Source organism: Pteropus alecto, unplaced genomic scaffold (assembly GCF_000325575.1).
Source record: "Pteropus alecto unplaced genomic scaffold, ASM32557v1 scaffold21, whole genome shotgun sequence".
Taxonomy (NCBI): Eukaryota; Metazoa; Chordata; class Mammalia; order Chiroptera; family Pteropodidae; genus Pteropus; species Pteropus alecto.
Window position 1 is genome coordinate 24,896,655 of NW_006436282.1, and position 26,583 is coordinate 24,923,237.

Sequence of the window (26,583 nt, forward strand, 5' to 3'; positions counted from 1 at the left end):
ACTGTTTACTAGGCTAAAGTTTCATCTATTTTCTCAGCCAATACAATTTCCCCAACCCGTTTATATATATGTTTCTCTCCTTTGCCTAAATCTATTATGCCAGTTTTCTCCTAAAGATGGAAGATAAGAATGATATAAGAACTTATGTTGTTGGCTAATTACTAGTAGTTGGGCAACTACTCTTAGGCTGAACTAATCGGTTCTCAACCAACATGACTTCTTCTGGAGCCTTGAACGTCAGTTTCTATGATGCCCCGCCACCCCCAAAGCTAGCCAGAATGCTTAGAAGAACGTAGCCCGATGCCAGTAGGATCCTAAGTGAGGAAGGTGAGGACACAGAGAAGAGATGAACTAAGTACACAAAAGTGCAGAAAATCTCATTCTGGAACAAACGTTATGGAAAAGAAAAGTGACTAACATGTCCAAAATTCAGAGGTAGAGGAGGATTTTTAAAGAAATGCTTCTCCTATAGGACATCTGGAGAGAGTACTGAGTGTGACATCTGTTCTGCTCTCCTGCTGAGTCCACGAAACGGTGCAAGTGCCAGCTGTCTGGATGGGACCCACGATGGAGAAGGGAAATCCACATAATCCTCATTTCGTTTCACCCATGAATTCCCTCCTCTCTGACTCTAAAGTTGCCAGCAGAGCTTTTCACAGCTTAAAAATGATTCCATTGGGAAGCTAACTAGAATTTACTGTAGGGGAAATCTTGAATTGTACCACGTGGGTTGTACCAAGTGGATTGTACTGCTCATTAAAAAGAAGCATGTGGGAGAAGAGGAGCAGACGAATAATGTTTCAGAGAACTGATGCCACCTCCTTTCTGCCTCTTACATTATCTGTGAGTGAAAGAAACAGGGAAGCAACAAGTCCAGATAAACATCCTCTGAGAACTGGGGTTCCTCCTCTACCCTTTGATCAGGGCCAATAAGAACAAAAGAAATAGAAGGAAATCTTTTGGTCCTTCCAGGAAAAAGACTAAGTCACTTACATGAGAAGGAATATTAATTGTCATCAGAGTTTGACAGCCATACTTTATTCCAGAAGACAATGAAATAACAATATAGTTAAAATATGGCAGGAAAGAAAATATGAGGCAAGAACTGTATACCAAGTCAAACTGACTTTTGCAAATAAAGGCCACAAAAAAAATTGTCATGTTCATGCAAAATACAAGGAACATTGGTCCCACAAGGCTTTCTTGAGGAATCTAGTAGGGAATGAGCTTCAGACACCCAAAAGAGACATTCATATAAGACAATGTTAGTAGGCATTAAATATGTATTTTACTTGTAGAACTACGACTAAACCATGGTTCTAAGAAAGAATAGAGTATGGAATGATTATATACTCCGACGAGGTAGATGAAGTACAAGTCTGAAAAATTAGGGTAGGAGGGAGAGAGAAGATGGTGAGTAAAACAAGGTTGTTGATTATACTTATTAAATGGGATTAAAGGGAAATGACTTCAAGTCAGATGCTGAACAAGAGGGAAAGGAGGGGAAGGAAAAAGAAGTCCCTCGTTAATTTCAATATTGCTCATAGTGGGGGACCTACAGAAAATCAGAAAGGGGGGGAATAGGCGTTTTTAGAAGGTATTAGGGTAAAGGTAAACATTTCGACAAGAGTAAGAACCTTGCTAGCTTACCAAATAGTAGCCAAAAAAAAAAGGTTGCTAATAAAATAAACCAGATAGTATATCTATGAAAATACAACAAAATACTATGACACAACTGAACCCAAACATATTTATATATGTATTATATACTCACATAGCACATATGTATAATATTAATGTATATTGTTATGTGAATAAAAGGTGAACCGTGTGTAGAGTATGTTAAAATTTACCTAAGAAAATGGCAAAGAAGAATATATAACATGTATCTTCTTCTATTAGAAAACCCAATGGAATAATAAACAATACTTTTTTTAAATAGTTATCTATAGAAGAGGGAAGAATTACGGTGTGGGGCATAGGGATAGAATCTTTGATAAAGCCATGTTCTGTAGGTTTGTCTTAAAACCAAATAAATCATTTATTAAATAATCATATAAGAAATTTGTATTATTTTGAAATTCCAGAATATAGAAAATACAATGAAACAAATGAACCTAAGTGTGTATCACTGGGTTAGTTCATAAGTACACAGAAGAATGATTCCAAGTGACTTTAAAACACTCTAGCAGTAAAATAAGGGGGAAAAAAAACTAAAATATTCTTGTAGAGTGTCTAGTAGAAGCCACATCAAAGACAAGGAGAACCACAAAAAGATTTCAAACTATTTTTAGTTGCCACATTTTTGGAGGTTTTTTGGTAAGCATATTCTGAGATTATTCTATGCATCTCTATACTGTGAGATATGGCAAATGAATAATGATGGAATATTCTGTCATTTCAAGTGTTATTGAGAATCAGACTCTCAGCATGAGAGGACACAGATACAGGTTTAAGGTCAAACGAGTTAAGTAAAAATCTTATCATCCTTGATTTAAATGGAAAGTAATAGTATGGAATCTTGTTGGATTTAATCTTGAAGTGCACTGTGTGTGTGCACACACTCTTCAAACAGAGCGGTGACCGTCACTAGAGAGGGGAATTCTGGGAGGTTGAGGCTCACACTTTACTTAAAATTTGAGTAATCACTTCTTACACATTTCATATGTTATTTGCCATTTTAAAACGCAAATCTGGGAAATATTGGAAAAAGTATTTTCTAATTCCTTAGCAATAAACTGGACGCTGTTTTAGGAGTCTTCCTCAAATGCCTTTTATACTGCTCCCTAAAGGTCTTACAAGTTTAGTACTCTGAAAGAAAAAAAAATTAACCTATTTTTCAATTATTCATAATAGTTGAGGCATGAGATTAGAGATGGACAAAAATAACACAGATAATTAAAATCTGAAGGGGATCTTTAACAAGTTATGCATCTCCAAGTTGTTACTTTTGTCGTCCTACTCTGTCACCTGTCTCCTGGCTGGAACTACCGGTGTTAAAATGACCCTACGAGCATGTCTCAACTACCACTGTAAAGACAGGAAGGATAGGTATTGGCAGAGATCAGTTCTCACCAGCTTTTCCAACTAGCATCACCATGTGGGCCTCAAAATGCAACTTTGAGTTTCTTCATCTTAACCCAGAAACAGGAAAAATCATCCTAAGGAGGTAAAATTTCTGGGTACTTTTCCTTGCTGCCAGCATTTCCACAGCCCCTTAAAGCCCTAAGCCAGGGATCAGCAAAGTTTTTCTGTAAAAACCAGCTAGTAAATGTTTTAAGCTTTGCAGGCCTTATGGTCTCTGTCAGATATACTCAGCTCTGTCATTGTAACATGAAGGCCACTTATGATATGTAAATCGAAAAACATGACTGTGCTCTAATAAAACTTTATTTGTAGACAATAAAATTTAATTTCATATTTTTGCATGCCATAAAATATTTTTATAAATTTTTAACCCTTTAAAAATGTAAAGACATGCTTAGCTTGTGGGCTGTATCGAACAGGTGGCAGATAGTAATTTGCCAACCCCTAATCTAAGCCATTTACCTGCTTAGAGATGGGCTGCCCTGACCCCACACTGCTCCTAAAACCTTACTGCCTCAGAAACTTGACAAGCCAGCTTAGAGCTGTGTCAGAATCAAACACTACTTTTTTCTTAGCAATATAATCATTACAAAAGACCTAGAAATTATCCATAAATTGTGAACCTCTTTAGAAAATCTGCCAAAACACTTGCTGCTCTGTGGCTTGATATAAATAAAACTTCTATAAATTCCCAGAATGTTAGATTTGCACCTTTCTTTCTTAAAGTTTCCTTCCTCATGTAAACTAATAGAGTATTTTTGAGCTCTGAGCAAAATAGGCTTGATTCACCCTGGGCGTGTATCCAAATTTCATTTGTTTGAAAGTTTTATTCAATGCCAGGCATTTTAAACATATTTTATAGAGACTCGGTATGAATCCTGAACCAATAAGATGAGATAAGCCTGTGTATTTAATTCTCCGCCTCACTGATACGACTGAGAAAACAAGAACTCAAGAAATTACAGAGTCTGCTAACTACTTCTTGGGAGATTTTAGCCTCAAATAGGAAAGGAGTGATGGAAGCATCAGCCAGCATGCCACTCATCAGTGTACCAAGAGGAAAGCTACTGGGGCTACGGCCGTGCCACCCTGAACGAGCCGGATCCTGTCTGATCTCGGAAGCTAAGCAGGGTCGAGCTTGATTAGAACTTGGATGGGAGACCACCTAGGAAGGCTGGGTGCTGCAGGCATACAAAAAAAAAAAAAAAAAAGCTACCTAGGGAGGGAACAGATGAAAAGGCCTCTGTCAGAGCTTCACTTAAACCCACCTAGAAGCCACAGAGGTCAATGACAAAGGGAGATCTTGGAGCAGCTGACAGGCAGCAGATGCATACGCTGCTAGAGACTAGGAGGAAAGAAGCCCACAGCAGCGCCCTCCACTAGCACATGGCATTTCTGGTACACTGGAGGGTATGAGGCCATGACCCTGACTGGCTCTGGGGGAAGGCTGTGAAGCTGCTTTGCTGGGTGTGGGGAAGAAGCAACTAATTTCCAGCTGCTGAGCAGTCAGAGAAGGTAGCTTAGTGCAAAGTGAAAAACTCCCTTCTCCAGGCCATCTCCATCCACATGTGACAATTCCCTAACCCAAACAGAATAATGATCCTTCCGCATTGGCAAAATCACAATGAATTTAAACGATTACCCCTTCTTTGGTCTGCACCTGAGAGATTTAACACAAATCCACACACTTTTACTAACAATTGACCTCAGCTCCTAACATTATATAAACAGACATCCCATTCCATAGACGAGCTAGAAAAAAATAACGGGACATTATAAAACTTGCAGGCCTTGTCTGGACTTTGGATTTTATTGTAAATAAGAATTCAGCAATTCACAAGAAGAAAACAAATTTTAAAAAGCTGAACAAATGGTCTCTTTTGAAACAGAAAGAAATATTTTAAGTCTCTAATTTACATTTTCAATTTTTCAGTGAGACTTAAGAAGACCCTGTGTTGTCGACACAGGCACTAGGAAGCATGAAATGGAAATGACCTGGAAATGCAAATGTGTAGTCGGAAATGACAAAATAATAATGACCACATTTTGAAAGAACTCAGTAAAGGCATTAAACAGAATACCAAATGCTTCAGAAAGCAAAATAAAAAATTAGAAGACATATTAGAAATTCTCCCCATATCAGTAAAAAGTTAAAGAGATGAAAATTATTAAACAATAAGTGAGAGAACTAGGGAATAGATTTAGGAGATATAATATATGCACAACAGGAGTTTTAGAAGGTCTGAATAGAATGGACCACTTAGAAGCAAAATGAAGGAGGAGGAGGAGAATAAGAACAAGAACACTTCCTGAGCCAATAAGGACTTTTCAATTCGAAGGGTTTGATTATATTGTAAATACTAATGAAAAGAATCTACAACTAAATAAATACAGGTATAACTTCTGAATTCCAAAAAACACTTTCTGAAAGCATTTTATCCAGTCGCAGAGAGAGAGAAAACAAAGTAAGTTTCCAACAAAGGAAAGATATCAGCTTTCATTCCACGATATTTAAAAGCTAGATGACAAAGAAAGGTTGAAAGAGTCTAAGGAAAAAGATTGTGACCTAGTCGGGTTCATACATAACGGCAACAGATTCTCCCAAATATGCGAGAACTCATAAAGATGACCCGCTTACCTTCCTCAACCAATTACTCGACATTGATCAACAACTGGGAATCATATAATTTCCAGAATACAATTCCAAAAGTTGGGGAGTATATAGAAGAAATTAGTGGTAAACAATAAAATGAGTCTCACCAGAATTAAATTTAAATAATTATTGTGCTCGATGTAGTGTGATCCTTATGTTAACATTAAGAAAAAGATAAAGATACATTAATAAAAATCTGGATTTAAACTCCCAAATTATTTAAACCAAAACTATGCGTTGGAGGAGAATTAGTACAAGGAACAAACTAAATATCTCCTATTTTACAAAAGGAAATGTATAGTTTTATTCCTGACAGTAACAGAAATATCAGTTTTATAATTATGTCTTTTAAAAGAAGTTAAAGACATAATTATTAAAAAGAAATACAATGAACATTACCGAAAGGACTTTGGTGAGAGGTTCAGCTGTTACAATCATGTCAATTTGAATAAAATATTGATTTCTCTAAGCTTCAGCTATGTCATCTACAAAATAGGGTTGATAATGTTTCTTTATTATAGGACTATTTTGAAGAGTAACTGAAATAAAGTATGTAAAGTATATAACACACTGCATGACACATGGTAACTGTGGAATGTTAGCCATAATAAAAGAAGGGGAACATTTTGATAAATATAACAAAATACAGGAAGAAAAAATAAAAGGTAAAACCAATAGCTGAATTAAACAGAAAACAGAAACAGTTAAAAAGAAACAATACCAAACATATCAGTTATCACAACACTTGGAAATCGATAAAATTTTTCTATTAAAACACAAAGACAACTTTTTTAAAAAATATGGATACTTTTTAAAAGACACATCATTATCCACTCTATAAATATTTGAGTGCTTCCTATGTACCAGGCACTAGTTTAGGTTCTGGGCATATAGTAGGAAACAAGACAAAACCTTAGACCATTCCGATATTGGGGGCAGCACATTCCAGGCAGAGGGTAAGTACGTATAAAGGCCCTAAGGCCTAGATAGGCCTGGGCATGTTCAAAGGAAAGTGAGCAAGAGAAAGGTAAATGAGTTCAGAAAGGTAAAGGGGGTTGGGGTCAGATTCTGTAGGACCTTGCAGGCCTTGTCTGGACTTTGGATTTTATTGTAAATAAGAAGGTGACTCAGTGGAGAGTTCTGAGCAAAACTGATGTTGTCCAACTTCCTTTCTTTAGCAAGATCATTCTGATTAGTGTACTGAAAATGGACTTAAGAACAGCAAGAGTGGAGGTAGAAGGACCAATTAGAAAATTAATGTCATAATCTAGGAAAGAGACGATAGTATCCTAGATCGGGGGGTAGCAGTGGAGATGGTAAGACGATGGTAAGACTCCTCTGGATATAGTTTGAAAGATTAGCTGACTGTTTGGATGTGGGCAGCAAGAGAAAAAGAGGGGCCAAGGCTGCCTCCAGTCTTTTGGTCAAAGCAATGGGAAGGATGCCATGGTCAGCAGCTGAGATGGGAACATTCAGGGAAGAGGTGTGGAAGAATGTGATTGGGTTTTAGACGTGTAAAATGTGGACCGCCCTTAGGGAAAAAGTAAAAGAAATAGCCAGTCAGAACTTTGACTCTAAAGGGGCCAGAACCAGAGATGCAAACGTGATAGCAGTCAGGATATAAGGGTATTTAAAGGCATGAAACTGGGTATCAGATCACCCAGGGAGGAGGGGCAGACTGAGAAGGAGTCTAAAGACCAAGGCCTGGAACACGTCACTGTTTATAGATGGAGGACAAGAGGAAGAACTAACAAGGGGGATGGAGAAAGAATGGCCAATGAAATAGAATGAAAACCGGAACAGTGAGGGGTCTTGGAAGCCAAGACGAAAAGGGAGGAAATGAAAAACCATGTCGAACTCAGTGGATAAGTCAAGTAAAATGAAGACTAAAAACTGACCACTGGATTTAGCAATGGATGACCACTGGTGATCTGGACAAGGGCGGACTCGTGGAGTAGCCAGGGTGAAAGTTTAAAAGGCACAGTTGAAGAAACAAAGAGAACATGCACACTTTTTAATGAGTTTTACTATAAAAAGGAGCAAAAGCTGGGAGAGATGGTAACTCGACAGACAAATGAGATCAAGGGAAGATTGTTTTTTTTTTCCTTAATGAAAGAAATATCAGGATATTTGATGATGCAAGAGAGAAGGATGTATATTGCTATAATGACAAAAATTTTAAAAAATTAAAAGACAAATAAAAGAAAGCAAAAAATTAAAAAGTGTAGCAATATAAAATTAGACAAATTAGAATTAAGATGAAGAGCATTAAGTGGCATAGAAGTTAATATATATTTGATGAACTCTGGAACAAACTTTAAAAAGTAATTAAAGAAGTATTCCCCAAAAGAATACAGCACCCAAATGAATTTATGGGCAAGACTGTAAAATCTTCAGGTAAAGAATGACTTCTTTACTATTTAAACTGACCCTGACAATAAAAACGAGGAAAATGTTTCATTTCATCTGAACAAACTAACAGAAACCTGATGCCAAAAACTGACAGAGAAGGAAAAAAGAAACAATATCAAATCTTTATTACGAAGATTGATACAATAAGTCTTAAGTAAAATGAGTAAATTAAATCTAGCAATATATTACAAGAAAAATAGATACAATCTGGACAGGATTTATTCCAGGAATACAAGGATGGTTCAACATAGACAATATGACTAACTAATCATATTGTTATTTAAAAGTAGAAAAGTAATTAAAATTGTCTCATTAGATATTAAAAGAGCACTTAATATGAACTCAAGTAGCATTCAGGGTAACAAAAAATTATTAGTTTAGGCATAGAAGGGTATTACCTCAAATTATAAAGAATATCCATCTGAAACCAACAGCCAATGAAAACCAAATATTATGATAAAATATAGAGGCATGACTAAGTCAAGAACAAAAGAAAATGCTATCATCATTACTTTTCAATAGTGTCCTGGAAATTTTAGTCAGTAAAATAAAACAAGAAAAAGACATTTTTAAAAGCATAACTATCAGAAAGAAAAAGATAAAATTATCATTTTTGCAAATGATATAGCTGTATAACTGGAAAATTCAAGAGACTAAGAGGAAAAATTATTAAAAGTAATGTTTTAAGTTCAGTAAAACAGCAGGATGCCAGACATATAGGAATCAATAGCTTTTTACAGACTAAACTAGGTGGAGTTCTAATTTGAAATTCTATTTTCAAAAGCAGGTCCTCTCTCCCCAACAAACCTCACCCCCCAGTGCTATCCAACAGAAAGGATCGTGTGAGCCATGTATAATTTTAAATAGTCCAGTTGCCACATTTTTTGAAAAAGGTGAAATTAATTTTAACATATTTTATTTAACCTAGTATATGTCCAAAATATTATTTCAACATCTAATCAATATTTTTAAACTATTATTGATATATTTTTATTTATTTTCATTCCTTTTTGTACTAGTCTTCAAAATCAATGTGTTTGTGTGTGTGTGTGTGTATGTGTGTGCGTGTGTGTACATCTCAATATGGAATAGCCATATTTCAAGTCCTCACTAGCCATTTATGGCCAGTGGTTATTAATTTGGACAGTGTAGCTCTAGTATAGACATGTCACAGTATATTTTTATAAGTGACTCCATAGCTCATGCTACGTGCCTAAGAAAATATGTACAGAACTTACAAACTTAAAAGTACCAAAACTTCTAGAGAACATAGGAAGAGATTTCAGTAAAAGGACAAATATATGGCATATATCTAGAAGGAAGTCTCACTACTGTAAAGATACCAATTTTCTACCCCAAATTATTTTATTAATTCAATACAAGACCAATCAAAATTCTAATGACTTTTTTTTGGAAAGACTTGACAAAATGATTTCAAAGACTAGAAGTGTAAATGTCAAAAGATTTTGAAAATGACAAGTAAAAAGGTTTGGAGTTTGGTATATCAGATCTTTAAGTATCATCAAATATTTATATGTTTTATCCATTTACAAAAAGTACAATAGTACCATACTGGCAGATCAATAAAGAAACTGAAAAAATTACTATAGGCAATAATTTAGCATGTGATAATGGGGAATTATAAATATGTAGAAAAGGAATATGTTAATAAATACACGATATTGGGGTCACTTATAAAAATACACAGTGACACGTCTATACCGATGATTTAAAATAGTATGTGTGATCAACTTTAAAGGAAGTAAATGTTTGTACATGCACAAAAAGAACCTAGGAGAATATGTAAGTTCTTGCCAGTGGTTATCTCTGAGTGAATGAGACTTTGTTACTTTTTTTATACTCTTTTTATTATTTGTCAGTATTTTTCTGCAATGAGCGTGAAACTCTATTTGTTTAAAAAAAAAAACTGCCAAAGGAAACTTAATTTTGAAAATAACATTAAAAACCCTCCTTGTTGTGTTTCCTTTCTCATGAGTAACACAGTGCCTTCCCTTGCTATACAAAGTGCCCCTCCCTTCTCCCTCCAAAAAAAAACAGAAAAGGCCAACTGACAAGACTGTAGGTTATTTATCATATGGGACCAGCAGATAATTCTTTCCCTGAACTAAAGAACTATAAATTAGATTATATTAAGAAATCCCTTTGGGTTTTGGTTTGCTGCTTAGCTATCCATTGTAGGTATATGTGCAAAGCGTCTAACGCAAATGCTTCCTATTTTGGCTAATGAGATGGATTTCCTTTTACAAACAAGGGAGATGCTGTCCGAGGCTACCCACGAAGTATGCGAGAAATTCAAATATGCTAACAGAGCCTAGTAAAACCAGAGCGAGAAAACAACAAAGCCCCTTGGAGTATCCCAAAAGCTTGTGCAAGTGTACTTCTACTGGGTTAATACTATGAGTTTGGAGGTTTAAGGCAAACAGACCCCAATCCTGAAGGCATTTTTGTTTGGGTGTCCCACAGAGTAGTTGTAAATCTGGAACAGGAAACTTGAAATCATTGAGGTCACATATTTATAACATCAAATTCAATTAGGTTAGAAAAGTACAATTTCTGTCATCATGTCATAAAAAGATGTGTTTTTCTCTCAGATCCCTTATAAAGAAAAGTCCCCTATATTATTACAGATAGGGCTGTTTTCAATCAGTTACAAGGAGCAATTCAATTACTAGATGGTTTAGTGCAGTAACTGACTCCAGACTAATTTAATTTCTTTAGGTCTCTAAAGATCAATTGATCTGATTTGTCCCATCCCCAAAGGCTGTTTAGGAAAAATTCAGACTTAAATACCTGGAAATGAAATCCAAAACCTTGGCCAATTTCACACTACTTAGGTCATCTTGCAAACTTTCAGCTAGTCGCATAAGATGCTCTCTTGGCCCTCAGACCATTGAAAGCTACTTAGCTCTGTGTACATGTGAGTGCCCTCCCCGCATCAGGATGCTTATTCGATAAGTGGAAAATGTGCTGCATGCATTATCAAATCTGTCGTTCTAAAGGGCAGTTGGTCTGGGCACTCGTGTCTCATGAGCACATGTGTAACTAAAGGGCTATTTTTACTTTAAGAGTAGTTTATTAAGACTGTTAGGAGAAGGCAAAAAAGATGCTCATCCAATAAGATGAGGAACTTACAATTATTTTAGATTAATAAACCACTTTCATAAATGTCATCTTCCTCGGTTCTCATAACAAGCCTTTAAAGTGAGTAAGGTTATTTTCTTCATTTTCTAGATGAGGAAACAGATTCAGAGGTTAGGTGACTTCTCCAGGATCACTCGGCCAGTGAAAGGCAGAGCTGGGACTCTAACCCATGTCTTTGTCTCTGAATTAAACATGTTCACCTCCTATCTGAGACAGAAGGTATGAGGTACACTATAAAAGCACATCACTGCTGCCACTCTGAGCCACTGTCTCAAAAAAAATGACACCTGACTAAAACTGAAAAAGTTCACTGATTATAATCCCACCTCCATCAACCCAGGCTGAATCAGTGCCTCTGGCTCTCTAGAATAGATGAAAAGGGTCATGTCTAAATAAAAGTAGCCTTTGTAAATGGACTCATTTGTTACCCACACTGCTGATACCACGTTCTCACTGACTCGGGTCTCAAGGCCTGCTATGACCCATTTGCCCATTTCTTCACCTTTTCTGTTTTTACAATGCATCTTCAACCATAAGCTCAAGCTTCTTCCCTTGATCTCAATACTTGTCAAGCTCTCCAACTAATTAATCTTTCTTTTCTACTCAAGTCCCACAGTTTCTGCCCAACTTTCAGCCTCTCCTGCTGGCTTGTCGGTCTCCCCACCAAGCCTCCATATCTGCTCCCCAAAACTAAAACCACCTTATATGCTCTGCCTTAGGAAAGGATCAGACGGATGTCGATAACACATGTAATTTGTCCCTTAATTTGAGTTGCCAGGGCAGGTTGGGGAGAAGCGCCTTGTTCAGAAAATGTGACCCACGTGGTAAGTAACAAAGAGTGTGGCACACTGTAGCAGTTGGCGGGGACATCACACGGAGATCTGGAGATAAGCCGGAGGGCTGATGCTAGGGTACCCACCTGTCATAAAGACTTCAGGCCGCATAAACGAGTAAGCGCAAGAGATGAAAAGAGTCTGAGCATCTAACGTCTAATAAAATGATAACACTGAATCGTGTAATGGAAATTTGCTAAGAGGTACAACTTAAATGTTCTTACTCGAAAAAAGAATAAGTACAGAAAGTTACGTAGTATGTGTAAGAGACACAAATGATCAGGTTGAAAAGTCTTCTCTTTGAAAACGCATTTTTTTTTCTTTACTTTCCTACCGGGTAAACTGTGAATCTCAATATGGTCATTACTCATCACACGTGCAGTCTCACACTGTGTGAACCATTTTAAGTTAAAAGTGGGGTAAGTTGTAGGCACATAATTGTCATTTGTCTTCCTAAAGGTCCTGAGATCTGATACCTCTCCTATTAAATACAAGCAGTCCAAACGGTAAGTAAAATATGTACCTTGAATTAAATTACATCTCCTTGTTTCAACATTCTCAGCTACCATTCCATTCCTTGCATTAGCAAATGTGTCCACTTCGTAAGGAAAGGCCATCCAGATTCCACTTCTCAGCAGATGGCCACTCGAGATCTGGAGCTTAACATCACCAAGAGGACTGAGTCTTTGATAACAAAGAAAACCTATTTTTTCCAGTTGAATAGGTGTCCTGACCAAAGAAATCACTTCACTCAGAAACTGAGCATAGACTAGATCCAGCTGCAGCAGCTGCCAAAACTTAAGCACTTACATATCTACAGGGTTTATAACTGGAAGGGAAGGGGAGTCGAGAGAATTGGAGACTATGGACAGCAAAGTTATGGTTCTCTGGTGTTGAAAGGAGTGTGTTCTTACAAACTCGCTCTTCTCTTTATCTTATCTGAACAAAAAAGTAAACAAAAAATTCTCATTACCTCTCAATGTCAGTGAGCCTGGAGGAATCCCGAAATCCTTTGGCAAAAGGGTTGCTATCTATTTTCAGCTTGGTTATCTGGAAAGGGAAAAATGGGTGAAGAAACAATATTATTTCTGAGGTCAAAGAAATAAAATCAGAAAGAGAGAGTTTGTTCATTTTCCCCTTAGAGCATCACCTGAGAATATCTTGTCTCCTAGTATCACAAGAAAGGCTGAAATTGCTAGAGAAGTCTACAGAAGGGATGGATTTGGTGGGATGGTCAGGAAAGGCCTCAGAGAGGAGGTGTTTGAGGACCTAGAGAACAGGCCGGGGGTCAATGAGCAGACGCAATTAGTGCTGGGGGCCTTTCCTGAGCAGTGGGGCTGCAGTGTGAAGTATTCAAGAGAGTAGCGAAAGGCTAGGGCTCTGCTGGGGAGTTGAGGGGTGTCGAGAAGGCCAGCATTGGTGGGTAACGGGGAATACAAACAAGAACGCTGCCTGATGCTGACTCGGCAACATCATTTGTTAATACCATGGGCATGTGTATATATTCATATACATATACATATACATATACATATACACATATATATATGTGTGTGTGTGTATGTGTGTCTGTGTATGTGTGTGTGTATGTGTGTGCACATAATATATAATGTGGAAACAAGCTATTATGAACTAAATTATGTATCCCTATTCATATGTTGAAATATATAGAGAGAGAGAGAGAGAGAGAGAGAGAGAGAGAGAGAGAGAGAGAGAATGGCTAATAATAGCTTCATGTTCGACATTAAATTGAGACACATGTGTTTGTGTCATGTTCCCCCTTCCATCTGTTCCATCTTCCATCTACATAGAATCAAATTAGTTAGTCTTTTACTATCCTCTCATACAATGTTATTTATAGACGTATATGGGAAAAAATTTTTCCTAATAAGAATCGTGGTCTGAAGTATTAAGAGTCTATGCTGTGCTAGTCATAATCCCACAGTATTACTATTAATGTAGAAAGAGTCATTAATTCATATGCACTGCACCTCAAAGAAAAATGCATTAGGTTACGAAACAAAAATAAGGAAAGAAAGAAAGAGAGAGAGAGACAGAGAGAGAGAGAGAGAGAGAGAGAGAGAGAGAGAAAGAGAGAAAGAAAGAAAGAAAGAAAGAAAGAAAGAAAGAAAGAAAGAAAGAAAGAAAGAAAGAAAGAAAGAAAGAAAGAAAGAAAGAAAAGAAAGAAAACGCTGATTAAAAGATACTCGACTTGTAAAATTTCTGAGTGTTAGAGCTGAAAAGTACCTAGGGAGACAAAGACATGATTAGTAGTATCTGAAAGAGAACCAGAGACACCTTTCAGATTTCTTTGGAATTTCTTTCATTATAAGAATTTTCCGCTTCCAATATCTTTTAAGTCCCTCTTTCATAAGCCCCAGGGCTGTCGATGGTAACTTTCTTTTCTTTACATTTTTGATACATAATTTCAAACTACAGGAAAGTTTAGAGACTAGGACAAGGTGTTTTCATAGACCTAGACACCAATTAGAAAGGCGCTCAAGACAATAATTAGGTATTTACTTTCTCTGGATCGTTTTATCTAATTCCATGGAAAATAACTGCTTTTGGAAGTTAGAGGGGAAAAGCCAACTGCCTCTCCAATTACTAAAATCGTGTGGAGGCCCTGGATTAACACCACAATCTGAGTCAGTTCAATGGAGTGCTGAGTAACAGCCTAAGGACCTAAGTTCAAACGTCCCAATGAACCTCCTGTGCTCTCTGTGATCCTACCAGACTCTGAGTCCACTGGAATGTCAACAATTAGCACCCAGAAACGTTGGCTGAGCTTGGTTTCGAGAGCAAACAGTCACTTGTATAGTTTCACCTTCTTACCAGTTACAGACGAGGTGAACCTCTTCTTGAGTATACATTAAAAGCATTTTATTTTGTTTTCTATCTTAAGATAAAATAATTTTTAAATAGAAACATTTTAACATTCTTGGTAATCACGCATTTTCAAGAGTAGGCATAGATTTTATTCCATGGATATTTAAACAAAAACCAGTAGTTATAAAGAAAGACATTCATCTCTGCCGATGGAGTTTTACATTTCTTTTTGAACTTTGGGACAGCTGAAGAGGTACGCATTTGGGAGCTGATGAGAGAAGGGACCTGAGTTCCAGACAGTGATTTCAGCTGGACATCATTTCATCTGTTCCCGCATACAAAATTCCTGCAGCTCGTAACACTGTTGGACAGTGTCAAAGGTAATACTAAAAGAAGAATCCAAAAATGGCTAATCACCAAACATAATAGATAGAGAATGTTGTACAAGCCAAACCACAGGTATGGCTCATAGTTCAAAAACAAATTTTAAAAGCAGCAACATTTTTCATTTTGCGAGGAAAAAGCATTAAGTAAGGATAGCAGTATGGGCTTAAGAAATCCTTTAGTATGTATCTACGTATATGTAAACTACAGACTAATTCAGGTCTAGATATACTCATTTTTTCATGTGTTATCTTAATAATGTAGAACAGAATGCATGTCCTAACACTGCCAGTCACAACAAAGAGAAGGAGACCTTTCCAGTGGTTATCATTCCATGCAACATCACGAGACTCTGAATATAGCTGGGAGTTCCCAGCCACAAGGTGAAATTGGCCCTCAGAGACCATTTCTCCAATTATCAGGAAAAGATCTGTCCAAAGGCATTTAAAAATGAAACCTGACCTACACTTCAACTCTACAGCAGTGGTCTGCCTGCTCAAAAACAACGTATGACCTTTAAATCTTAAATTATAAAACAGTTTGTTGAAAGTGTAATGTATTTAGCTTTTATCTAATAATGTAGACAAATGCAATCATTTCCTCGCCAAAACCGGAGAAAAAAACAGTAAAAAGGCCCCATTTCCATTACTTATAAATTAAACTACCAGCCACAATTAATGAGAAGCTTTTTCACAAATTCTATTGGAAACTTTGATTTGACTTTTACTAGATATAAAAATAACAGTCCTATCTAAAGTTTAAGAGATGTGACGGTGATCCCAAATGTGAACTTGTAATTTTTTTCCTCTCTTCTCTATACATAGAAAAATTCTAATATTATATTATACTTGGTACATACTTATTTCCTAAATATTTTATTACATGTTTGCTATAGGAAAGTCAGTGCACAAAGATGATATAATAATGAAAAAGCGGGTTGTGGGGAGACCTAGAAAGAATCAAAGATAACTTTCAAAACTTGTGTAAAGACTAATGATAATACTAACTCTCAAATTGACTTATTCACCCCATATATGTTACTGAACATGAATTTTGATTAGTCATCTAAGGTTTATAAACCATGTCAAACATGGCGTATTAATATAACAAATCAAATATTTGACTATTACTTGAATTTAAAATACATATGGCATTGTGCTAGGGAATCTGGTGTTAAGGATGGCTCTATAGAAATAAATTATTTTAGTTGGGCAACATTTTTAAATTCAGTTTCCAAAACTTGACACTGAAATCTAGCATGATGCCACCAGAAAGGAGGAATTAAGACCCAGGAGATGGTTCTGTCACTTAGCAGATTTGTGTTTTAAGGCAAGTATATGAACTACTCTGAACCTCAGTTTCTTCATCTATGAAATAGGGCTCATGGAGCCTTCTGAAAGGTGTTAGCATCGGAATTAAGGGAGACATTGAGAAAAAATATAGAGAGATTTTTCCAAATTAAAAGTCATAAATCCAAACCATGAACTTCAGCTGGATCCTAGTTCAGAGGAGAAAAAATGGTTGTAAAAGACATTTGTTGGTCTATCTTGACATTTTTAATATGAACTGAATGTTAGGTGATATTAAGGAATAATTTTTATTAATTTTCTTAGCTTCGATAAAGATATTATAGTTACAAAAATAATGTTCTTATTGTCAGTATATATTTGTAGACGTATTTACAGGCATGCAACTTAGTTTCAGATGATTACAGGAAGGGGGAAAGTATGGATACATAGAGAGATAGAGAAATAGGGTGGGGAAGGTACAAATATGTCAAAATATTAATTTTTGAATCTGGGTAGAGAGTATGGGTTCATTTTACCATTTGTTTAACTTTTAGATATCTAGACTTCTTTCTAAATAAAAAATCGAGAAAAAAGAAGAATTAAATGAGATAATGCCTTTAAAACAGATGGCTCCTATAAATGCAGCTGTTGCTAGCAGACATTTCGACCTTCGGTTTAGGACGATTGCTATCTCGTTACACTGGCTGTTGTGCACGCAGCAGGTAAGCGGCGAGCACTTGTTGAAAAGAAAAAAAGACGAACAGGAAGAGTTGAAACTCTCTAAAAAGGATGCCTCAGAGTCCATCGGGGTCACAAGCTGAGAGGACACCAGGTACCTAAAGCTTAGGAGTTAAGGACACTGACTTTTGAACCTAACCACCTGGATTCAAATCTGTGATGGGAGAGGCAAAGTCATCTTGGATGAGCTATTTAACTCTGTGCCTCAATTTTCCCAGCTGTAAAATGTGACATAGAAATACTGTTGTTCCTATCCCATATCATGGTGAAGATTAAATAAGACAATGCACTTTAAATGGTGCCTTGCATATCATAAGTACCCAAATATTAACTGTTATTATAATTATGTAGATAATCACCTCCTATTCCAAGGTACCATGATTTGAGAGGTCCCACCCCCATTTTTTCAGGATTGCTCCTTCACCTATTAAACCAAATCGAAGGTGTCATACTTAGAAATTTCCTTTAATTTTGTTGTTTGTAATTTTCACCAAAAAAAAAATAATAATAATCCAATTTACCTATTCTTGCTTCGGATCTCTTTACAGAGGATTCTGATAAAAGCAATGAAGTTTCCCCACGTGACAAGTTTTTATTTCATTCTCAAACATCAACAGGGTTTCTTATATTAGTATATTATAGTATAAAGAGATACTATGTATTTATGTATTATAAAAAATATAGTAATTATAGTATAAATTTAATGTTTTATAATGTAAATGTTACAAATTCATTTCATGTAAAATGAATGTTTCGAAAATCTTTCCTGAATCCATGATATCTGAATTGCATGTGTCTTCAAATAAATTAAAAATGGGATAGTTTTTGTCAGTGTTCCAGATACTCGGAGAAATAGCATTAGTGTTTTACGCCTTTGTGGGCTTCAATCTGTACCCAAATTTTCAGCTTGGGCATTCTCTGGACGTTTCCCCTCTAGTGTTAATCTTAAGATAATTCAAAATGTATGATACTTTGCTTTTCTACTTTCAGATGATAATTATAATAGCATTTTTGCATTTATTTATCTCATTAAAAATATCTCACTAACATTTTACAATCCAAATGGCGACAGATCCTCTCTGGACAATCGAGACACTGTCCAGTCATAACCACATGCCGTTTTGATAGCGTTTGGATAGTTTTCTAAAGTCAGTTTACTCACAGCATCTCATTTGATCCGCCCAGAAATTCTCTGACACGGCCTAGGCAATCCTTAGCCCCATTTACGGGTAAGGAAAATGGCAGCCCCAGTGGTGGAGTGAAATCTACTCAAGTCGCACAGAAATTACAGGTGCTGACACCTTGCAGACACACAGCCACTCCGGCCACTCGCCCTCATCCCTTCTCTGGGCTCCCATTTCCTTATTAGTGTGGGGCTACTTGGGCTTTCAGCTTCATCTTCTGGCTTTTCCTGAGAGACTCAACACCTTCTCTGCTCAGGTTGACCATGCCACCCTGCGATGGGCAGCTCCTAACAATTATTCGCTCAGATCCCAAAATACGACAGCAACACAAGAGGAGAGCAGTGCTCCTGGGTGCCCATAACTGATCAAATAAAAGCAAGAGGCAAAGACCCAGGGAGGGTGCAAACAACTGAATCCGTCAAGGAAACGACCATGTGCGTTCCTTTTACTGAAGCAGAAGGAATTCTACTTCTGGTCTTTCCTGACGGTGGAAGAGTGACGTATCCCCTCGCAGCTTCAGCGTCCTCACTGTGGAACCCTACTGTCATCCCCAGGGTTCAAGGTTGTGCTGGCCATGAAAAAAAAAGGGGGGAGGGCGGGGGGAAGGACCTAACAGCACCTAGTCCTTAGTAAGACTTCGACAGATGTTTGTCGAATTGGACTAAATCTTATGAAGAAATGCATAAATCAAAAACGTGATGTGGAGTAGAAATGAATAACTCAGTGTCATAAATTAAATGCCTTGATTTAATTAAATACACACTGCTTACATACTAGACGTTAAAAATAATTCTACTATAATTATCAGACCCTAAATTACACCTGAATACACTTCACAAACTATCTACAGTATCAGTCATCGGGGAAGTTGGCTAGAATATGTGTGCTAATTTAGCAGAAAAACCGAACTTCTAAATTTTATGGAGCAGCGAAGAGTATGGCTATGCACATTGTCAGGCTCTAACAGGAGGAGGAAAGGAAATGGGTAATTTTCTCGAGAAGAAAATTTGAGAAGCCAGAGAGGGGCAGGTTTGGGTGGGAGAGAGGGCAGTGAACAACCTGACCAGAGAACAGATTCTAGAAAAGACGATGTAATACAGACCCTCACAACCTTCCTAACTCAGCACGCAGAGGTCCCGGGCTGATATTCGATTGCTGTCGCCAAAGGAAACTTCTATTTTAAGTACTGGGGTAGCCCTTCTCGCCAAGAAAATGAAAGAACCTCCTAAATCTTTATCTTATTTAAGAAATACATTGTGAGCGGTGCACTTACCAGTTGATTCTGATAGGCAGTGACAGCCGTAAAAACTGTCTCTGGGAAGATGAACGTTCTGAATTCTTCAGACTTCAGATTAAGCAAAGAGGCCGTGTGGTCTTTCTTCTTAATGATGTGTACCCGTGGCTGGTACTTATGCATTGAGTTCAAAATTATCTACAACGAGGAGACGGGGAGTACTGAGTTTTAAGTATTTGTATGACTAAACAGGCCAAATTACAATGAAGCAAAGAGAGAACCATAAAATCTACAGTTTCAAATCGAGTTTCAAGATCAGGACCTACCCTGCCCATTCTCAAAGCAAATCACTTTCACAAGATACTGCAGAGTCATCCTCATGAATCACGCTTTACCACAACTGCAAATAACACTGGCTGTTTCAAGTATCCTTTCTAAAATGATGAGGGGAAAGTCATCTGGAGAATACGTTTATTTTTAAATCAAGTCTTTGAATTACTTTTTGTTTGTTAGTTTGGTTAAACCAAAGGATGTATGTCTAAATTTTCTAATGTAAGAAATTATATTTGCTAGGAGGATAGATTTTTATGTATGGAAGGGAAAATAAAACAGTTTAGAGAGGCAGTGTGGCATCAGACCTTGGTCGGAATACTGAATCTGGTACTGTCAAGCTCGTCAGTCTTGGGGCACGTGATCTCACCTCCCCAATGGCATTCTCTCAAATGCAAAAAGAATATTAAACTCCTAGGGTTTTGGTGAGGATTAGATGATGTAACCTTTGTCAATCACGTAGTAAATAGGACATGCTCAGTAAACATAAAATTATTATTTTTATTTTATTTTTTCTGACAGCTTCATGGATTCTTCACTTCCAATTATAAACTAAACATGAATGAAAGTGATGGCCATCTTCTATTCCATAGCTAATAACGACAAACAAACCCCAGTTAACAAGGCAGTATTCTTCATGTATATTTTAAATAAAATGTAATAATTTGCCATTATGAAATCTGAGCAACAAATTGACTTTCAGATATAAAATGTTTTCCATATCCTCCCCACACCTCCCATCCAGACAGCTACCTAAATCTGTCATATGGCATTTATCCCAAGGGCCTGGCAGAGAGCTTGGCTCCTGGGGGAGATGTGTTATAAATACTGTGGCGGGACCAGGTTCAGTTGCAAACGGTGTTATCGCAACTAACGGCTTCCTTGTTTTCTTGACTAACATGGGTGCGGTGGAGGAGTGTTCCTGACAGTTGATTGACTTTTGCAGAGTCAAATACTAGTCACTGTGGGATAATCAATATAGAATCGATCTCTCTGTGCTGAGAGGTAAGCCATCTTGAAAATACAGGGCATTAACTGGTATTGAATTTTGTACATGCCATTCTTTTTATGATCCCAAACCCGAATAGGGATAACCGAAACAAATAAGAGCTTTCAATGAACTGAAATAAACTTTAAAAAGTCATCTCTTTGTATAGTGAGTATAAGTTCAGGATATCTATGCTTAGTCATAAAGCTGGAATAAACTCAAAAGACAAAAGCAAACATTTGCCTCCTAATACTGATATACATATATATAAACTTGAGCATTCACTGTACGTTTTACTAAGAAGAGAGAAATAAGGTCTCCTCTCCCCACCCCAAGGTCAATTTCCTTTGGGAAAGGGTGCCAGACAGACTCAGAGCCCAGACCAGTCTCAGAGCCCAGGGCTCCCTGACTCTTTGCTGAAGCCCTCTGGCAGCCCCAGGGACACCAACGGAAATGTGGACTCTGCTTCATTTTACTTCAAAATTAATTCCTGGAAGTAAGCATTTTTCGCATTTTAAAACTAAAAATGCATCAGTGAGACAAGCTTCCTCGAGACTAATTTAAAGGATTTGGCCAAACAACATAGGATCTAAAAATCTTTCCTTGTAATTTTCAGAACACACTATTTCTGGTGACAAAGGGTCATATTAAATAATAAAAATGTAAGTCTATGGTCATGCCACCCTGAACACGCCCGATCCCGTCTGATCTTGGAAGCTACACAGGGTCAGGCCTGGTTAGTACTTGGATGAGAGACCACCTAGGAAGACCGGGGGTAAAAAAAAAAATAACTAAATAAATAAATAATAAATAAAAATTTAAAGCTAAAATGGATATTAATAACCATTTAAAACTAAACAATTTATCAAAATCTCATCTTGGCAAAATCAGACTAGAACCCTGAGCTCCTGACATACAGCTCGGTGCGATTCCCACCCATGAAGCCGGTGCTAAAAAAAAAACATATCAAATTCTAGGCAGCTGATCTCAGCATGAACTCTCAAGTCTTCCTGGAAAGACCCAGTTCTTCTAAAAGCTTCACAAATGGAAAATTCCAGAACCATTAAAAAATTTTATTTCTCCCTGCAAAGGTTTCAGTGGAGCCCAAGAAATTTTTCTTTCTAGATAATAGAGACTTTAATATGTATTGTAGCAGACATTGTTCTTTGTCTACCCAAGATCTGTCTCTTCCTTTTTTTTGATTATTTTCCCCAGCTTTCCTGAAGCATAATAGACAATTAGTTGCTCATTTTACATTGTACAATTCAATGAGTTTTTTTCAATTATAGACGGCACACAATAATATATTAGTTTCGGTTGTACAGCACAGTGATTAGAGTCCAAGGAATTTCAATATGAATGATATTAAGAATGATCATCGGCCTACAGAAAATGTCTCTCGGATACTTCATAGATTTTAACCTAAAAAACAATGTTGTCAATAGAAACATCTTTAGAAAAAAAAAGAGCAATTATGCCAACATCCTTAAAGATAAAGGTCAATTATCTTTTCCAACACACAAAATAACAGAAACCGGTTAATCTACTTCCAACATCTTGACAGTGCCACCAGTAGAGTCGTGAGTTAACCCGGTGACTTTGACTTGGTCATGATAAACAAGGTCTCCTGTGGGCAAATGGATGGCAGCAACAAATGAGAGCTTCAAACAGGAGCCTGAAGTGATTTATTTGTTTTCAGTTTCAATCCATCCATTTGAAACGATGTCTAGAACTCTCTAATTTATTATCTACTTATAATCATCTTTTTTGAAAAAAGTTTTGAAACTCTTCTTCTAAAGTGCATAGATCCCACAAAAACTAAAATCTTAAGTAAGGACAGCTTTTAAAAGGAGTATAAGTGAGAGAATAATTATATTAGAATATCTAAGCTAAGGAAAGCCACTATGAAAATACTAATGAAAAACAGTATTCTCCACATCGAAAAGAAGTATGCAAGTCTGCCTGAAGTGTTCTTAGTATAAAATCTAAAATGGAATGTTTCTGTAAATCTTAAGAGCATAAAATAACATCACAAATAGTTCCTAAAAAAGCAGTTTTATCGTATATGCAAAAGCCTGTGTCAGTGGCTGTTTGTTCTATTAACTATTGAGAAGAGCTCAGAATTTCAGTTTCTCTTTTTTCCGCATTTGGATGAACTCCTTATGGACTCAAAATCAAACTATTTTGTTTTAAATGCAAGACTTCTCTGTACTTTAATATTCCTAAGACTCTCTACAAAGGGGATATATAATGAGTAAACAGCACTGTCTCAAATTTATCTGGACATAAAACCCCTGTGTGTTATTGCATCTCCCATGAATGTTTCCTATAGAAGACACTTAGGAAAATCACGCATAGGAGGTCTCTGCCCTAGTGCCTTATGTTCTGTCATCTGGTATACCAATGACAGAATTTAGATGTTTAACCCCAAAATGGACGGTAGTAGCCTCCGAAGTGCACGTTCCCTTGGTTTAGTTGGTGCAGGTAGAAAAGCAGTTGCTGAAGTCTTAGGAAATCCATGGTGATGACTACTCCCAGCCCTCTTGCACGGAAATGGCACACAGCATCCCTGTAAATGGCCTCTAGACAATAGCGGTCGAGATTCCCCAAAGAACACATAAATATTCTTGTAGAATGATTCAGGTACAGAGGTGGGAGGGGCAGAGCAAGAGGAGGAAGAGACTTAGAGGAAGTTTTGTGTGACTTCTCAATTTCATCCCAGGGAATCCATAGTCCAAGGTACTGTACTCACGTGGCCATGTTGATCCAGCTCGTTGTTAGTGAGTTTCACCTTTTCAAAAGATACCATCTGTTTGAGTAGCTGCTCGCCAGTAAAAGGAGAGTCTGGATGTACATACAGCCTAGGAAAATTACGAGAGATTTTATCGTTACATTTTTTTAAAAATCTGTTCTCTGTGGGCTATAAAATACTCTAATTCTAAAGGAACATAAGAAACTCATATAAATAGTGAATTTTATATACCCCATATAATCTCAAATTTAATAATACAGCAATATCAAAATAACTCTAAACTACATAAATGTGTTTCTTCATGTACCAATGATCTAAAAGGGGTACTACTTAATAAATTTTCTATTATCTGCTGAGCAAGCCATTTTTTAAAGCTTTTTTTCTATCAATTACACTACTGGGCTACTTCTGTCAAGTATAAAATCTTATTGTTATAGGTATTTTCAAAAGAAAGACAAGGTTATACTTATTACATAATGAGTTCCTCGTAGAAGCATTGCTAAAAAGCAATGAAGACAGAAAGAATTTAAAAGAGGAAATAATTCTAGAGAATCCACTCATTTGAACTTGAAGATGACTGAGTTTAAAGTTTGTTCTTTATATATGCAAGACAGAATAATTTTAATACAGTGACCTAGGGAATTTTTAATAGTCCATGGATGATAGTCTGTTGCTCCTCCCAGTACCTTAACCACTATTACTTTCTTCTTCTAGTGAAGTGCTCACTAAATGAGAGCTGGGTAAGCTTCAGATTATTCAATGCATTTATTTGTAAACAGCCTAAGCCAAAAAAAAAAGAAAAAATTGATGGGAAAAAAATGTGTTTATCAAACATTTATCTATTGATTAGCTAGTACGTGCAAGGCAATCTTTTACTCACTCACAGTTAAATGCAGGCCATTTGTCCTACCTGCGAATATAAGACTAAGTACAATTCTTTAAAAATCACAGCCCTGGTAGCCACTTGACGCGAGCTTTTCTGAAGTTAGGGGAAACTATAGAGAGGAGCAGGAAATATCTTTGATTCAACAAGACAAATTCCTTTATCCATGTAATAGGTGATTTATATTTAAATTTTGCATAGGATCCTTATAACTATGATTAAATATAAGTATTATGGTTAGCACGAAGGCGAGGGAAAAAGTCACAAAACTTTTCCTTGCAATACTCATGCAAACAAGAAGAAGTCTGTGCCGTGGTTTGTCACATGGAGGACTAAGACTAGAAGAATTCGGTGCACATGCTGAAACAAGGCCTATCAGAAGCAAAGCACAAAAAAGGCTGATCGCACGAAAGATTCTTACTTCACCCAAGCAAGAGCTTGAAAGGATTTAGATGTCCGTTTGCCTGTTTGTTTGATTTTTTTTTTTTTTAGGAGTGCTCAAATGTGCCCTTCGATTGAAGTATTCCTTGATGACACAAATTATAATAGTTTTTCAAGTATCGCTCCTCCAATATTCTAACTTTCTAGGCGTGCAGATGTTTCCCTGATCAGCGCCACATCCTACTCACCCTGCCAAAAAAGGTTCGAAAACATTTAAGGTCCTAGAAGCTGATGAAATGTTCTTCCTTTAAGTATCAACTCACCACATATAATCACATTAATAAAGATTACCTGACTTAAATATCAGTTACTTTCGAGGGACTGTCCATGAAAATATAGCATTATTTTAGATCATGTATAATGTCTTGCCAATTATTATGATCTATTGTTATTGTCAGGCATTATTTCTCCTGATTAGGAACGACTGACTGATGAAGTTATGTCTGAAATAAGATGCTTCAGAGAACTAGAACCACAAAGCGTTTCCACTATTCAATGATCACCTACTGAGTTCCTCACCTTTCCTTTATGGAGCTAGAAAATATAAAACTATTTCTTTTTACTAGTAATAAATTATTATTCTTAAATCATATAGGATATTTTTATCCTATAATGCACTAACCATGTTAATCTAATATCAATATAAATAAGCTGAACTAGGATGAATGAGAAAGCATACAGGAAGCCCCTCCTCTCTCAAGGCCCCTGGGACTTAAAATTCCAGCAATAGCTTAAACATGCTTCAGTTAAGATAGTGTATTGGTACGTGCTCTGTTCGCCAAGCAGAACAGATTAGTAACATAAACAAGGCATGTCATATTCCCAAAGTCCGGCTGGCCTGCACCAGTTCCCCATCCCTTCAGACAGTGATTGACTTCTTAGAGGAATGACTTTGAAGGGAGGGAAAAAAAAAAAGAGTTTGTTTGTAAAAATGGTTAGGAATCTGCTAAAATTCTCTCTCATTTAAAAGCTCGAGAGTAATGTGAATCGGCTATTTCATAATAACGATAGAGAATACAAATTATTTTCATCGAAATATCTATTGTAAACTGGTGAATTTTGCTCAACTAAAAAAAAATAAGTAACAATTAAAAAATTTTTTTCTTAGTCCTGACTTTAATATATTTTTTAATATATCGAAGCTTACGACTCCCTCTGAACGGTGTGTGTAAATTATCTATGTTGATTCTGTGCCTTGACGAAGGCTCCAGATAGATATTTACAAAGAACGAGTCATAACTTCAAAGTTCCTAAATCTGCATATTTAAATAAATTCTTAGCTTTGATATGAACTTTCAATCAATTACAAAATTTAGATAGTCATAGAACAAAAAAAAAATTCTTTTTTTTGTATTAGAATATGCAGTTGGAGTCTTGTAACTTC

General features: G+C 36.6%; 1 protein-coding gene across 1 annotated transcript in view; it reads right to left on the minus strand.

Moving 5' to 3' along the window:
* Positions 1 to 26,583, minus strand: part of TBX20 (T-box 20) — a 43,387-nt gene that overhangs the window by 10,810 nt on the left and 5,994 nt on the right. Inside the window, exons 4-6 of the mRNA XM_006912058.1 lie at positions 23,876 to 23,984; positions 19,845 to 20,003; positions 13,121 to 13,197 (exon numbers count right to left, since the gene is read on the minus strand). Of these exons, the coding sequence (XP_006912120.1) occupies positions 13,121 to 13,197; positions 19,845 to 20,003; positions 23,876 to 23,984 (345 nt within the window). The remainder of the gene's footprint in view (positions 1 to 13,120; positions 13,198 to 19,844; positions 20,004 to 23,875; positions 23,985 to 26,583) is intronic.